Here is a 13,981-nt window from a genome sequence, read left to right on the forward strand (position 1 = left end):
GTCTCTGTGTCTCTGTGTCTCTGTGTCTCTGTGTCTCTGTGTCTCTGTGTCTCTGTGTCTCTGTGCGCGCAGTGCCGCAGGTCGGAGGTTTGGTCGCACTCCGGGGCTGTGCGGGACCGCAGAGAGCAGAAACGAGCTGGAGCTGCTCTCGGTAAAAACTCGTTGGCTCTGTCCGGCAGAACTGATTCTTGTTGAATTTCAGAGAATTACGGTGGAGGAAGGATTTGTGACATTATTGCTTTCAGTTCCTTTGTCATTGTGTACCGTAACTTATTTTCTATTTTCCACAGGAAAGTAACTGGGAATTCAAAGCGCTTTTGCAATACTTGCTCTTTTAAGTTGTAAGAAGTCATTGCTTGATTTCAACACTTCTGAAGTCTTCATATGCCTGCTATGTTTATACTGATTTGTGCATCTGCCAGTCTTTGCTTTCAGGCAGGAGTCACTGATGTGTGTTAAATGATTACCTTAATCTCGTGCTTTCCATTCACACGTGTTGGTGTTGGGATGGTATTTATAGCCCTGTTTCTGCTGAGCTCTTTTGATCTGTTTTCTGGTAATTGCGTTACTTTTAGGGCTTGATCTTATTTTAGCTTGCATGGGATTCTCTGCCTTAGTCACGTGAGCCTTGTTAAAGCCCAAGAAATATGGAGTTGTGTTACTGCTGCTTTCAGCTTCTACTCCTGTGGAGTCAGGTCTGGCCTGGTTTGTGACACCATCTCTGTTGATGAAGCAGAGAGGCTTTCCTGGTTCTGCTTATGTGCAACTGTGGTGGCAGAGCCAGAAGTCCCAGATGAGACAAAGCTAACTGTTCTGCAGGCCTTGTTTTAGGTGTCCTGGCCTTGAACAACGAGTCATTTGGTGCTGAAAACATGATACAAGGGCAGAAATAAATTACAGCAGTTCTCATAAAGCTCACTGGCTCTAGAAGTAGTTTATGGTATGGCCTCGAGTCAGTCACTTAAGTGCTCTATGAGTGTCCTTATTTGTAAAGCAGGAGTGTATCTGTGAGAAGACACAAAAGCAGCTGTTCTTTAAAATAAATAAATAAAACTTAAATAAAGCTTTAGAATCGTGGAGCAAATGCTAAAATCTGAATACACAAATTTTTCTCAGTTTTCTGCTAAAAGTGATCAAATTTATCTCTTAAAACTAAAATGCAGTTGTATAATGCCCACTTGTGGTTCTGGTGTTTGGTTGATTTACACTGCAGAAAGTGAATAAGAATCTGATCATTCTTACAATAAATCTCCTGTCAGGCTTTAATAGATCGTAGGGAAATTCAGATAAGCTGCAGCTGGGAGCAGCTCTGCTTCACTTCCTCAGATCCTGGCTGCTTTGAGTGAATTTGGAAGTGCTTGGCAGTTGGGTGATAAATACCAGGGTGTGAAACTGAGGAGTGCAAACTAGACTTCCAGAAGTGTGTACAAGTGAGAAAAGAAATTGAGCTGCAATTGATCACTGTACAGACAGCCAGTGTCCCAGTTCAGCATTTGCTGCTTTAACCAGAAGCAGGCTTAAGCTGAAGCTCTGGAATAGAGTAAAAGCATCTTTCTCCTTCCATAAATAGTTGGTATGAGAGTAGCTTGGTAACTGCAGTAGCATGTTTGTCAAAGTTCTGTGTGTATTTGATGTTACTGTTCTTGTTCTGATTCAAAAGCACCCATGGACATCAGTCTGCTTTAACTGTAGTGATGTATGGTGTGAAGGCTGTGCTGAAGAAAATGCGTATTTTTTCAATAGGTAAAACAGGCAGATGTGGGATCGGTCACTTAAACAATTCTGCATTTTTGTAGGGAGGCAAACAAGCAGCACGTAAGATGTCAGAAATGTTTAGAGTTTGGACATTGGACGTATGAGTGCACGGGGAAGAGAAAATACCTGCACAGACCTTCAAGGACAGCTCAATTAGCAAAAATTCTGAAAGAAAAAGAAAAGCAACTACTGCTGCAACAAAGGTAAGACTGGCAGAATGAGAATGTTCAGCTTATTAATGAAGAGGTAATTTGGTGTGAGCGTGGGAAAGGTGGTGCCCTAGGTTGTTTTCTTTTGTCCTTTCATCTGCACTCTGTGATACTTGTTCAGTTTTAAAGCCATAGTGTGTGCTGGGTGGGGGAGGTACACTCAGATTGCATCTGAGGCAAAAAATAAAGCGTGCTGAAGTTAAAATAGTTGGAGACTTTTTTAGTGAAATGCTGACTCCTGAGTAGCTCAGTTTCATGTCTTTGTGTGCTTGGCCAAGCAGGTTGGTGTGGAGCTGAAGATGTCTAGAAGCGGTTCTTTAACTTCTGCTTAGTTTTGTTGTTAAACTGTTCCTACAGGTGGCAAAGGTCCACTGTTAAGTACATAATGGTTCAAACAGATGAGCAGTAGATTATTGGGTTCTCAGTCCTGTGTTCCTTGCAGTGTGAAGACCTCCCACTAAGTTGTGTATTGGTCCTGAGAACCTGAAGACGTGCCTCCTTGTCGCCACCTCGTGCAGCTCAGTGTTTTGACCATAGGTCATCAGTGCTACCAGGATGTGAGTTATGAAAGAGCTCTGTTATCTTGCTAAGAAGAGGATAGGTGGTGACCTCTGTCAGAGTGATCTGATTTGACCTCACTGGCTGTTTCAGCTGAGACAGGAACGTAAATTGCAGTGCTGAAATACTGACTGAACTGGGAGTTGTCTTGTGTTAAGAGTACTATAAAACATTTGATTTTGAAATAACTTCTGATCCAGTGAGTAACCATGAAACAATTTTAATCCTCTAATAGTGCACATAAGCACTCCTAGAGCCTAAGTGCCTAGCATCTAAAACTCGCTTCCTTTCGAGGCGTTTTGGAGGACTGCTGCCACTTTGAACTGAAACCAGAATGCTGCAGTTTTATTTATGGCTCTGCAAACACAGCGTGGTGCCTCGGGGAAAATAACCAGGTGTAGTGGAGCAGCTTTGTTTGATCTGCAGTGGATCAGCCACTCTCAGCTGTGTAGTTTCTTAGGGAAGCAAACTCCTGGATTCATGTGAGGGTTAAAGCTCAGAGGGAGGCACAGCGCTGTGCCACTGCAGCCTGGCTCAGTCCTAACGGTGCTTCAGAGTGTGACTGTGTGCTCACGGTGGCTCTGGGACCTGGCAGCCTGTGGTAGGGTTCTACAGCCTTCATAATGGGAATGTTTATAACATGCAGAGATACAGGAGAGATTCGAACTTGGTTCAGTTTGGAGTTTAATGAATTTTCTTCTTGCCTACAGGATTTTGTGAGGGTGTGGAAAACTCCTTGTGTAATAATTGTGATATTTTCACAGTGGTTGTATGAAAACACAAATGTGCCAAATTTCATTTTGCCAGCGTGCAAATGGCACTGAGTGCTTCTGTTGAAATAACATAGCTTATGCTTAATGTTTTCTTGTTCCTGCCCTTCTCTGGAGTCTTTCTCAACAAATACTGCTTTCTGATTTCTAAATATAAAGTATTTCTAAATATGAAGTATTAGCAGCTCTTCCAATTTATGTGCTTTCTGTTCTGTGCACTTAAGATGGCTTTCAATAATAATTTCAGCTGAGGAAAAGGTATCCTCCTTTGTGAAGGAACAGACAACCTCCTTATGTGTCAGAGGTGCATTAAGTACCTTGTAAATATGTGATGAGGAATGACGTTAATCAGTTTAATTCCATTCCAGGCTAAGTTATATGCTGTGTTCTGACAGTCAGGTGTGAAAAGGATGCAACTGGTAAATTTAACTGAAATGTTTGGAGGGGACAAAAAAATCTGAAATTGATGACTGGTGGGAACCTCTTGAGATAGATTGTTAAAAGAAACTTTGTCCTGTGGTATTTGCTACTAAAGCTTTCTGTGAGTGTATGAATATATGGGAATATGAAGGACAGGTTGCTGGTAGGGTCAGTAGAAACAGGTTGTTCTGTGCCTTTTGTGCCTGTGAGAAATGTGATGAAAGCTGCAGACTGATTTCATCTTCTAATCCTTTGTTTCAGTCAATTCAGTTATTGTGAAATGTGGCTGCACAGGACCTCTCTGTATCCTTATCCCCTCTGCTTTTCCTGTCCCAAGATGCTGTCTGTGCAGTACAAAGAGAAGAGTAAAGGATAAAGCATACTTACACAGGAAATTACAGATGAATTGCTTTTTTTTTTTTTTTCCCTCCCCTGGGTTTGTGGACATTCCTTCTAGTTTGAAAAATGATTGAAAATGCATCCTGAATGAGTTTTGGGCAGCACAGCTCTCTGCCAGTGAGACAGCAGTTCATTGATACTGAACTCAGCTCCACGGTGCTGCTAAATATTTCCTTTTCCTATGCATTAACTAAAGGCATTGTTTTTTCCCCCCTAATTAGCACTGGAGAAAGTACTGCAGAAAGGAAGACCAAGAAAAAAAGGTATGTGGGTAATGATGGCAAGATGTGCAGCTATTTGAGTGTGGGATCTTTCACTTGGGTGTTGCAGCAGGCAGTTTGGGAGGGGTGTGTATGGAAACTGAAAGGCAAAATTGTGATTGCTGACTGTGATGCTGCAGCTTTTAGCCTCGTTACAGATGTTTGTATAGCAGATACTTGGGAGAATTTCTATTCTTCCCTGTCCAAAAACTCTTAAATTCTTTGTCTTCTGTTTTTTGTTTCTTTTTTTTTTTTCATACTGACTCTTTTATCTCTTGTGATTTTGCTTTAGTAGAAATCTTCTTGTTTTTGCCTCAAAGTTCATCAGGTAGTTAAACGTGCAAGAGTAGCACACTGTTTGTAGTAGGTATTGTTCCACCTATCTGTCTTGCTCTTCTGTTTGTTGTTTGCATCCCCTTTTCTTAACAGCTGTCTCTCTGAAGCTTTGTTTAAAGAATGAAATAAGTATCTTAAAAATAATAATAATAAAAAATCAGGGAGGTAAATATTCTGTTCCCAGCCCACCTCCCAATCCTCTTCACTCCTGGAAAAGAAATAGTAATTTGAGCCAGAAATTCTTAGGACGTTCTTCCTCCTTTAAATCCATGGTAATGCTAGCTTGGGAATCCACTGCAATCTCTATTAGCAGAGCCCCTTCAGGAGCAGCTTGAGCCCTGCTGCAGTGCTGCTGAGCATTAGTCTGACACATGGGGCACGTCTACAATAATCACCTCCTTGTCTCTTTGCATTTCGTAGCCTGTCCTCTATCTCTAAATCTGATCTAAAGCCAATTTCAGGAGGTTTTTGAGAAGAAGCCTTTTGCTTTGTGTGCCAGTTGTTCTCAGCAGCTTTTAAAAACATGCCTTTATATGAAGCTGTTGTTCCTTCTGGCTTTATCGGAATACTTGACAGCAGAACTGAGGTGCTGCTCAGGATTGCTGAGGGGCTCTTTATCAGGAGGGTCCATTTATTGCTGGAATTACCTGGAAATGGTGAGGTCATAAATCCAACCGATTTCTAAACAACGGAGTTCATAATTCTTCCTTCCTCAGCTTTCTCGTGTGCTGCAGTGCTCTATTTGGCATTCTGTATTTCAGAGCATTTGAGCCCTGAACTGCTGCCAGATTTAAAAAGGAGCAGAAGGATTTGTGGTAGGAAGTTGTTCAGCCATTTTTTTCCCCTAAAACTTCTGTGCTCTTCCAATTGGTGTCCTGTTTTGATGCGAGTATGAAATTCAGCAATATAAATTCCTTCTGAGATAATGTGGGATTTCTGTCTCTTTGTTGTGATCCAGGAAAAATTAAATGCAGAAAATTCAGCAAAGCATTGCCATTAAATATGCAGGTTCCAGAATAAAAAGAAAAAAGCCAAAGTAGTGGGTTCTGGCAGAGAGCACAAAGCCTTGACACAGTGTGTGTGTGTTCTGATAGCAGCACGAAGCTACAGGCTTAACCAGAAAAGCAGGAATGGGCAAAACTGCCGTTGTACAATGCTGTAACATCAGGTGGCACAGAGTTGGCTTCTGTGTTGGCTTCATCGTTGCTGTGTGGCATCCTTCATTTGGTAATTGAAAGCCCCCTTCGTGGAGGGCTTTTTTTTATGAATCACAAACAACTCTAACTGTCTAAAGGGTGAAACTTGTCCTGATTCACTCGTTCCTTCAGGTCACACAGCCGTAAACATCCAGGTAACTGTGCTCCACGTTGCAGGTCTGATTTAAGTAGCGTGTTAAAATCACTGGAGGTTGTTAGATGATTTAGGTGGAGTTAGGAAGGATAAAGTCTGAGAAGAATGATAACATGCATTACAAAATGCAGCAGTTGTTCCATGATTTGTGCATGGAAACTCACGAGTTTAGTAACACTTATGAGCTTGTGAGGTGAATGGATGCTGGAGAAATGTTGTGCTTTTCCAGTGGTGTACCCACAAATCTGGAATCTACCGATCGTTAGCATCGAGGATGTTACATCACCTAATTAGGACAAGAGAAAATAGGTGAATTTTAGAATAGGTGAATCCTTTGTCAGATTCCTGCCCATATAAATGGGTCTGAAATTCAGTGAAGCTGTTTAGACAGAAAGAGTTTGTGTGGAGCTGCCAAAGGTCAGTTTAAAATAGTCCCATTCTCTCTCATTTTGCGACTGGTTTTACATCAGCAAAAAGTCTGTATTTAACCAGACCTTAGGGATTTTTTTAATAAACAGCCATTACATCTGCACAGAGGAAGAGAGATAAGAGATGGCAGATGTATTACAAAAACTTCAGTGGCTTGTTTACGTTGCATTACAGACCTTGATCTTGAGAACAGCTGTCTTACTGGAAGGGCTACAAATGAGGGGAGAATAAATGAAGTTGCAGAGCATGCACAGACCCACTTTCCAGTGTTCCTAATGTCTTTAGCCTGGACTGTTTCCACACCTTCTCTCCTACCCTGCAAACATAAGCACTGTGTAATTGCAGAAAGTTTGGCTCCTTTGGCCAGGAGTAATCTAGGAACAGTTTCCATTGAGCACAATTCTGACATCTGTGAAATCACTGATGAAATTTCCACCAACACTTACATAGCCAAAATGTCACTTGTTATTACAGTTCTGGGCATCCAGTCTTTGTTAATTTCTGCCTGAAGCTTTAGCAGTACAGCACATTCATGCTTTTTCTGCAACTTTTTTTGCCAGTGAAGTCACTAGATGTTCCTAAAAGCCTTGCCAACTTTCAAACTTACCTTTTTTCCCTGTAGTCCTGCATTCGCTTTGATGTTGTATGGGCCAACTTACTTCACATCTGTGGTGTCATTCTGCTGTTGCTCAAATAGCCAAAATTTGTTCTTTCAGAATAAAGGCAGGAGCTGGGAGGAGGACAAGGAGGGAAGGAAGATTCTTAAATTGTCAGGCCTGGAAATGTTCAGAGCAATTAATCGATCTTTGGATTACAGCAGAGTATAAAGGGCAGAACTGTGCTCATCTGTGTATTTGTTTTCTTTCAGATCTAAAAGTGTAACAAGTTCCAGCAGCAGCAGCAGTGACAGTTCAGCTAGTGATTCCTCATCTGACAGTGATGATTCTTCTACCTCTTCTTCTTCTGATAGTGACAGTGATGAGAGCTCCTCCACATCCTCCTCTTCTCCATCCTCGAGTAGTACTTCCTCATCTTCGGAGTTTGAATCAGATTCCAGTTCCTCCAGCAGTAGCAGTAGCAGCACAGACAGTAGTTCTGATGATGAGCCTCCAAAGAAAAAGAAGAAGAAATAATGAACAGGGAAGAACTGCTTCTGAGTGAATTATAACATTCTTCAAAGAGGTTTTGAGCACGTGGTTGCCAAACAGTTTAACTGGTCAACATTTCTTCTGCTAAAACTCTCTAAATGTTCTGTGTCGTTCATAGGACATGAAAGGTATTAAATGGCATGTGAAACTTACTGAAAGAGTATTTTTAAGGTTTATCATTTTATGGGAAATCTTACTTTTTTAGTTTAAAAGTCTATCATCAGATTTGTTTATATGAGCTGAGGCCCAGTAACCTGGATGTTTACGTGCTGGAAAGCAAAATCTCTTTGTTTCAGATCATGCTGTGCATCATGTTCTACTGCTCTGTTTATGGCGACTTCTCTTACATTTAGAAAATCCTCTAAACTATCAGAAGCAAAAGCTTCATGCTGCCTGTAGTGCTCTGTCATTGCTGACACGGAATGCACAGTGCACACAGAGGACCTGCCATCTCACTGTTAACACTGAGCTTTTTTCTGGTGGCTTTTCCCGATGCTTCCAAGCTGAGTCTTACTTGCACCACAGAACTTTCAGTGGCGTTCCTTTGTTCATGCTGGATGTACTACTTGTGCTGTACAGAGGCTTTGCCTGTTTCCACAGTTCGTGTATTTGTAGTGCTTTTCTGAGACAGTGTCTCTTGCAGCAATGTGTGTGTGAGAAAGAGGAGCAGTGCACGATGGAAGGATTGACTGATGCTGCTTCGGAGTTTCATCTTTGTGCCTTGTTTTGTAAATCACTTGTATCCTATTGGAAGAAGGGCTTGAATAGGTGTGTTTCAGAACTATTAGCTTTCAGTATAGAATAGGCAGTAAAAACGGTAGTAACAAACAAAAATGGCACTATTTTTAGGAGAGAGGAAGGCTATTTTCACTGAATGTTCAGTGAGGAGAAGAGTCGTCTCTAAATGGAATTCCCAAAGGAGAGAGTTTCCCTTTTGATATTTTTGCAAAAAAAAAAAAAAAAAAAAAAAAAAAAGTTGTGTAATGTGAGACTGCCAAGCTGTGCTGCTGGGCAGGTGGTGGCTGGCATTGTGGTCTGCAGTAGGAGCAGCCCTGCGCTCATGGGAGGTGTGTGTCTGTGAGACTCTGCAGCAGGAGGTGCACGTTGGTGCAGAGGAAAATCCCAACGTGCTGCAGAACAATTACTGCTGGTTGCAGGTTGAAACTTCTGTGTTCTTTTGGTGGATTTGAGCATTGGCATTCGTGTTCTCATTTGGGATGTTGTCTCCTGGATTTCTTATTGTTGGAGTTCCCTTTTTTTTTGGGAGGGGACATCACACGTGGAAGAATTCTTAAATATCTTGATTTTAGGTAAAATATAGTAACTATTTTTTATATTTTTATGGAAAATGCAGTGTGTAGGATTACTTTTGAATAAACTGTGCTTATATTTAAATGTTTGAAAATATGTATGTTGTGTGTTTTAGTCTGTAATCATTACTGTGTTTTACAGAACGCTGCAGACTTGTAAATAAAACTAACAGAAAATCGTTTGAAGTCCTCCTTAGTGAATGTACTGTTTAATGGGAAAAAGTTAATAAATTATTAAACAGTGCTTTCTAAGTTCATGCTTAATGGCAATCAAAATGTAAGTGATACAGTAGTAAAGTGTGGAAGAGGCGGTGGTGGTAGGGAGAAGGCATTTGGGGAGCTGTATTCTTAGAGGTGACCCGAATCCCAGCCCTGTGACAGCTTTGGCAAACTGATGACTGAAGCAGGTTGTTGGGAAGCTCGCAGCCCTGACTTCCATTGTAGGGGCACAGCAGGAATGGGGGACTGCTGGAAGAGGACACAACACCCATTTCATGGAGACCGCCTGCAGAGAATCCAGGCTCTCGCTCTGGGTGGCGTTGAGCTGAGCAGCAGTAGCAGCAGTGTGGATGTGAAGGGGGACTGTGATGAGGAACAGCAGTTAATTAGGAGGGAGGGGACAAGGGATCAAGTCTCAATTATCTTTGCCGCCCTATTAAGATCGTGTGGGGTGTTTGTTTCTGCAATCTGTAATGCTGCCACTACTTGTGTGGGTGGTTCATCAGAAGTGTAGTGATATTCCTCATTAACTCATCTCTGCCAAGAAAGGAAAGTTGATGGTTGTCAAACAGCCTGCTAAGTGCTAAAGCCAGTCACTAAGTTCAGGGGGTTGGTCTCTTCCTACTTCTGTTTGCAGTGTCTGCAGCCAGCTAAACTGGGTCAATTCACCAAGGGAAAAGGAAATCCTTGTGTATGTTATGTTCTGTTAGCAGGAGATATGAAAAGGTAATATAATTACAGATAACATTAAGGAAACCTTAATTTCTAGCCCACTGTTGGGTTATGAGTGGGGAGACTGAGGTGTCTTATTGCTTTAACTGCATATCACATACTGCCTAGAGCTGATAAGGTCCCAGACCAGCCACAAAGCTATCTACTCTCACATTGGGTGTTTACTTTTGAGTATGTTTTATTTTTGTGAGTTTATGTATCTTGTTTTACAGATTAAAACCCACCAGCATATGAAGAACCTTCCTTACCAGTTCACCTTTCAACACACTGCATCCTGATACCTTGTCACAAGATGCTTCAATTCCAATCCTTTTTGACAGGTATTTCTTTAATTACCATCCTTCAGAGCTCTAGGTTAAGTACAGAAAGGCATTAATTGGAAGCAAACAAAGCAACCCTCCCTTCTCTGAAATTATTTACTGAGCACGTATATTTTTACATGAGAGTTGTGTATCTTGGATCAGGTTCAATTTAATCCTTCCTATTTCAAGCAAAGCTGCCATCATTAATTGAAGTGAAGCAATTGATGCAGTCTGGTAGAAAAACAGCCACAGGAAAAGGCATTGCATTTCAAGGGAAAACACTGCTGAGTGATAGGAGAGCAAAAGAAGGGGGGAAACCTGATATTCTAGTGTAAAGCTATTGGGTGGATTTGCTTTATACAGAAATCATTCCATGTACCTGAGCCTCATGGATGTAATCTGTTTTATGAAGTCACATTTATCCAAGATGTGTCTCTAACCAGACACTGAGATAGGAGTGGGGTCAGGCAGGTCTTCACAGCCTAATTTTGTTCAAAATGTGTTTAAAAAAAAAAAAAAAGTGTGCGTGGGGGGAGAGGCATTAGGAACAGTACAAAACGTGACACAGAATATCAGCTTGAGAGGTGATACCCCGAAAATGCCACTGTCAAAATATAACTATGAAGACATGACTGAGACATAACAGGAATGAAGCACTTTGATTACTTGCTGCTCCTCTATTTACACTGCAGTGTTACTTTCTCAGCGAAGCTGCCTGTGTCCTCCCCACCTCCATAAAGCAGGGAAGTTGTTGGCACTTAACTTTGAAACAGGGCAGAGTTCATCCCCATATCATCATATTTTGTAGTAATGTTGGTAATATCTTGGTTTCGTAACAGAGCTCACATTTAACTGCCAGTAACAGCAGTTGATCTATTGCAGATGGTGCCAGGCTTAGCTCTATTGGATGTTTTTACAGCGTCTTTGCAGGAAGGTTCCCTGCAGTCAGAGCCTCCATTTGGATGCGGTGCTCAGGGCCGTGATTCAGTTAAGAGTTGGGCAGAACGGTCAACTTGTGACTTGATGATCTTGAGGGTCTTTTCCAACCTGAGCAATTCCATGATTCTTTTTAAATGCTGGAGTTTAAATTGCAGTCGTGCAAGAATTTTTTTTTACAATTCTGCTGCATTTTATTTGCACGCTTTAACCTGTATCTTTTAGTATGAACACGAAGTAGAACTGCGCTCCACTGCACTTAAAACCATCTGCTTCCACAAACCAGCTCTGAGTATTTATTTTTGTTTTGCACGGGAACTTTTACACAGTTTAAACTTGCAGGCTTTTCCACAATCACCGGCTTTGGGTTCTCTTCTTTTAAAAGCTCTCCCATGTGGAAGAGCCGTTCCTCGGGCGAATCCGCCTCCTGAGGTGGTGGCTGCGCTTCCGCCCGTTGTTTCGGCTCGGAGCCGCGCTCCGTTCCGCCGGGCTGCGACGGCCAGAGCCCGACCGGGAGCCGTCGCTGCCCGCACGTGGCGGTGCTGAGCGCGGTCCCGGCGAGGCTGTGGAGAATTGTTCTGCGCCCCGCCCGACGGGACTCCGTGCTGGGTCTGCGATCTGCCCTTAGAGGAACGCGGGCCGGCCGGTAACGGCGCGACGCGGCCGGGATGAAGGCGCGCTCCCAGCGGTGACGTGGAGGTGACGTGACGACGTGCGGCGCCGCGCAGCTCCCGGCACTGCGCAGGGGGCTGTGCTGAGGGCGGGGCGGAGCCTCGCAATGACGTGGAGTGAAGACGAATTCCGTAAGCGGGGCTCCATTCCTGCTCCCGGGGTGCAGCGCGGCCCGTGACGTGACGTAACGTAACGCTGCCGGCGTGGTCACGTGCACGCGGAGTCTCTCTCTCTCTCTCTCTCTCTCTCTCTCTCCCCCCACCCCGCCCCGCCCCCCAACCGTCGGCGGGTCACGTGAGCGGCGCGGGGCTGCGGCGGCGCGGGGGCTGCCGGGAAGCGCGAGTGCCCGGCTGCGGGAGGAGCCGCGGCCCGGCAGGACGGGCGCAGGGCGGGCGGCAGCCGGAGCCGGGCCCAGGGCCGCCCAGGCCGACGTCGCCAGCCCACCCCGAGCTCGTCTCGCCGCCAGCCCGGCCCCGGACTCCGCGATGGAGCGGCGGGAGCCCTGGGGAGCCGCCGTCGCCTCCCGCCTGTGAGCCGCTCCTCCCGCCCCGGGCCTCGTCCCGCGCCGACAGCCGGGCCTGCCGCTCGCCCTCTGCTGCCTCGGGGCTCCTCGCACCCCTCCTCCTTTTTCTCCTCCTCCTTCTCTCCGCCCGGCGAGCCGGTGGCGGCAGCCAGGAAATGGTCCGGGCCTAGCGGAGAACGGCGAACGGAGGTGAGACGCGGCCGGGGGTGGGGGCGCGCCGGGCCGGGCAGCGCCTCCCGCGGGGATCGGAGCCACGGCGGGGCGGGCCGGGATCCCGGCGGCGGCTCCGCGCCCCGGGCGGCCACTGCCCGGCGCTGTCCTCCTCCCGGCACAGCCGCCCCCATTTGTGTCCGCGGCGGGCCTTGCCGGCGATCCCCGGTCCTTCGGGGAGCGGAACCCCGCGGGCCGCCGCTAAAATGTCTGCTCGGGACGTCGCCGGGTGCTGCTGGGGCCGGCGCAGCCTCCTCTCTGGGCCGCGGGGTTTAATCCTTTTTCTGATTCGATCCCGGGGCTTTGTTCCTTCCCCTTCGCTCTCTGTTTTCGGCACCGAGCGGCTGTGCGGAAGGGACAGGGCCGGGGTGCTCTGTGTGCCGCTGCGGGCACGGCCGATCACCGGGCACAGGGACTGCACGGCTCGGAAGGGGCTGCTGGCCGTTAGTGTATTGCTGTTACGTAAAGAATCGCCCGCGATGAGGATGGCGTTATGCTCTGTGATTGGGAGAGCTGTCACCTAACATTCCTGAACCCGGGTTGACAAGGTGTTTTTTTTTTTTTTCCAGTCAGTGCTGTTGGGTGCCGGGCTGCAGAGCTCAGTGCTTTCATTTGCTGACTGTTCTGTTTGCATCTTTAAATGGGAAAGTGGCAAACTTCATGACTTCCTTTCACCTCAGTGCTTACACCCATGCCTCAAGATTGGTCTGGAACGCTGATGCCCCGATGAGAGCAGTGCCTCCTGTGGGCCCATCTCACAGCCCATCTCCATTGCACTCCTATGTGATCATTTCCTTATGAAGGTGCTGACGGAGCTGTGTTCCCACTGATGTCAGTCTGCCCTCCCACTTGCCTCCTGCGAGCAGAGCAGGCACTTACTCAGCACTGACACTCTTGGAAATTAACTTGTTCTCCTCAAGCGTCTGCCTTTATTTTCACCACACTGCCAGCTCTCTTCTCCTTACTGCACTACTCAGAAGTGCTTCTCCAGCTCCTTACTGTGAGAGGGAGTGCTGTGCAGCCTGGGGCGTTATTGTGAAATAGGGTCCAGTCAAGTGATGGAAGGAGTGGCATTCAGTATCTCCTCTAATGAGGGAACCGCCATTAGAATCACAGTGCTGCTGTTGTGTCCTGTGCCCCAGCGAGGTGTGCGATGTTCAGCCTTAGCCCTGTTGGTCCTGTGTGGCTATGGTACACGAGCTGTACAGCGGCTCGTATGGTGATTGTGGAGTTCTTGCTGTCAGTAACAGGAAGGGAAACTTTTCCATTGGGCATCATGAATATTTTGGCTGTCTTGATGTATTAGTATTATCTTTTATGATTTCCCAACTTCGGTGTGTGTGTTGTATAGCGTTGTACAAGAGCAAGTTCTCCTCTGCTCAGTGCTGTTCTTAATCATGAAAGAACACAGCAAAGTTCAGCTCCAGCTTCAAAAGCAGATTA

The 13,981-nt window shown here is 45.5% G+C and overlaps 2 protein-coding genes across 7 annotated transcripts in view; both read left to right on the plus strand.

The window, feature by feature from the left end:
• The window catches only part of ZCCHC10 (zinc finger CCHC-type containing 10), a 9,469-nt gene extending 281 nt beyond the window's left edge, over window positions 1-9,188 (plus strand). The window contains exons 2-4 of the mRNA XM_042881765.1: window positions 1,797-1,958; window positions 4,333-4,374; window positions 7,355-9,188. Coding sequence (XP_042737699.1) covers window positions 1,797-1,958; window positions 4,333-4,374; window positions 7,355-7,619 — 469 coding nt within the window. The 3' untranslated portion in view covers window positions 7,620-9,188. The remainder of the gene's footprint in view (window positions 1-1,796; window positions 1,959-4,332; window positions 4,375-7,354) is intronic.
• Window positions 9,189-12,361: 3,173 nt separating this feature from the next.
• AFF4 (AF4/FMR2 family member 4) overlaps window positions 12,362-13,981 on the plus strand; it is a 49,098-nt gene continuing 47,478 nt past the window's right edge. For all 6 annotated transcript variants that reach the window (XM_042881437.1, XM_042881435.1, XM_042881434.1 and 3 more), the window contains exon 1: window positions 12,362-12,517. The gene's annotated coding sequence lies outside the window, so the exon portion shown is untranslated. The remainder of the gene's footprint in view (window positions 12,518-13,981) is intronic.

The sequence above is a fragment of the Lagopus leucura genome, unplaced genomic scaffold (assembly GCF_019238085.1).
Source record: "Lagopus leucura isolate 7727_CA_CO unplaced genomic scaffold, USGS_WTPT01 Super-Scaffold_100030, whole genome shotgun sequence".
Classification (NCBI taxonomy): Eukaryota; Metazoa; Chordata; class Aves; order Galliformes; family Phasianidae; genus Lagopus; species Lagopus leucura.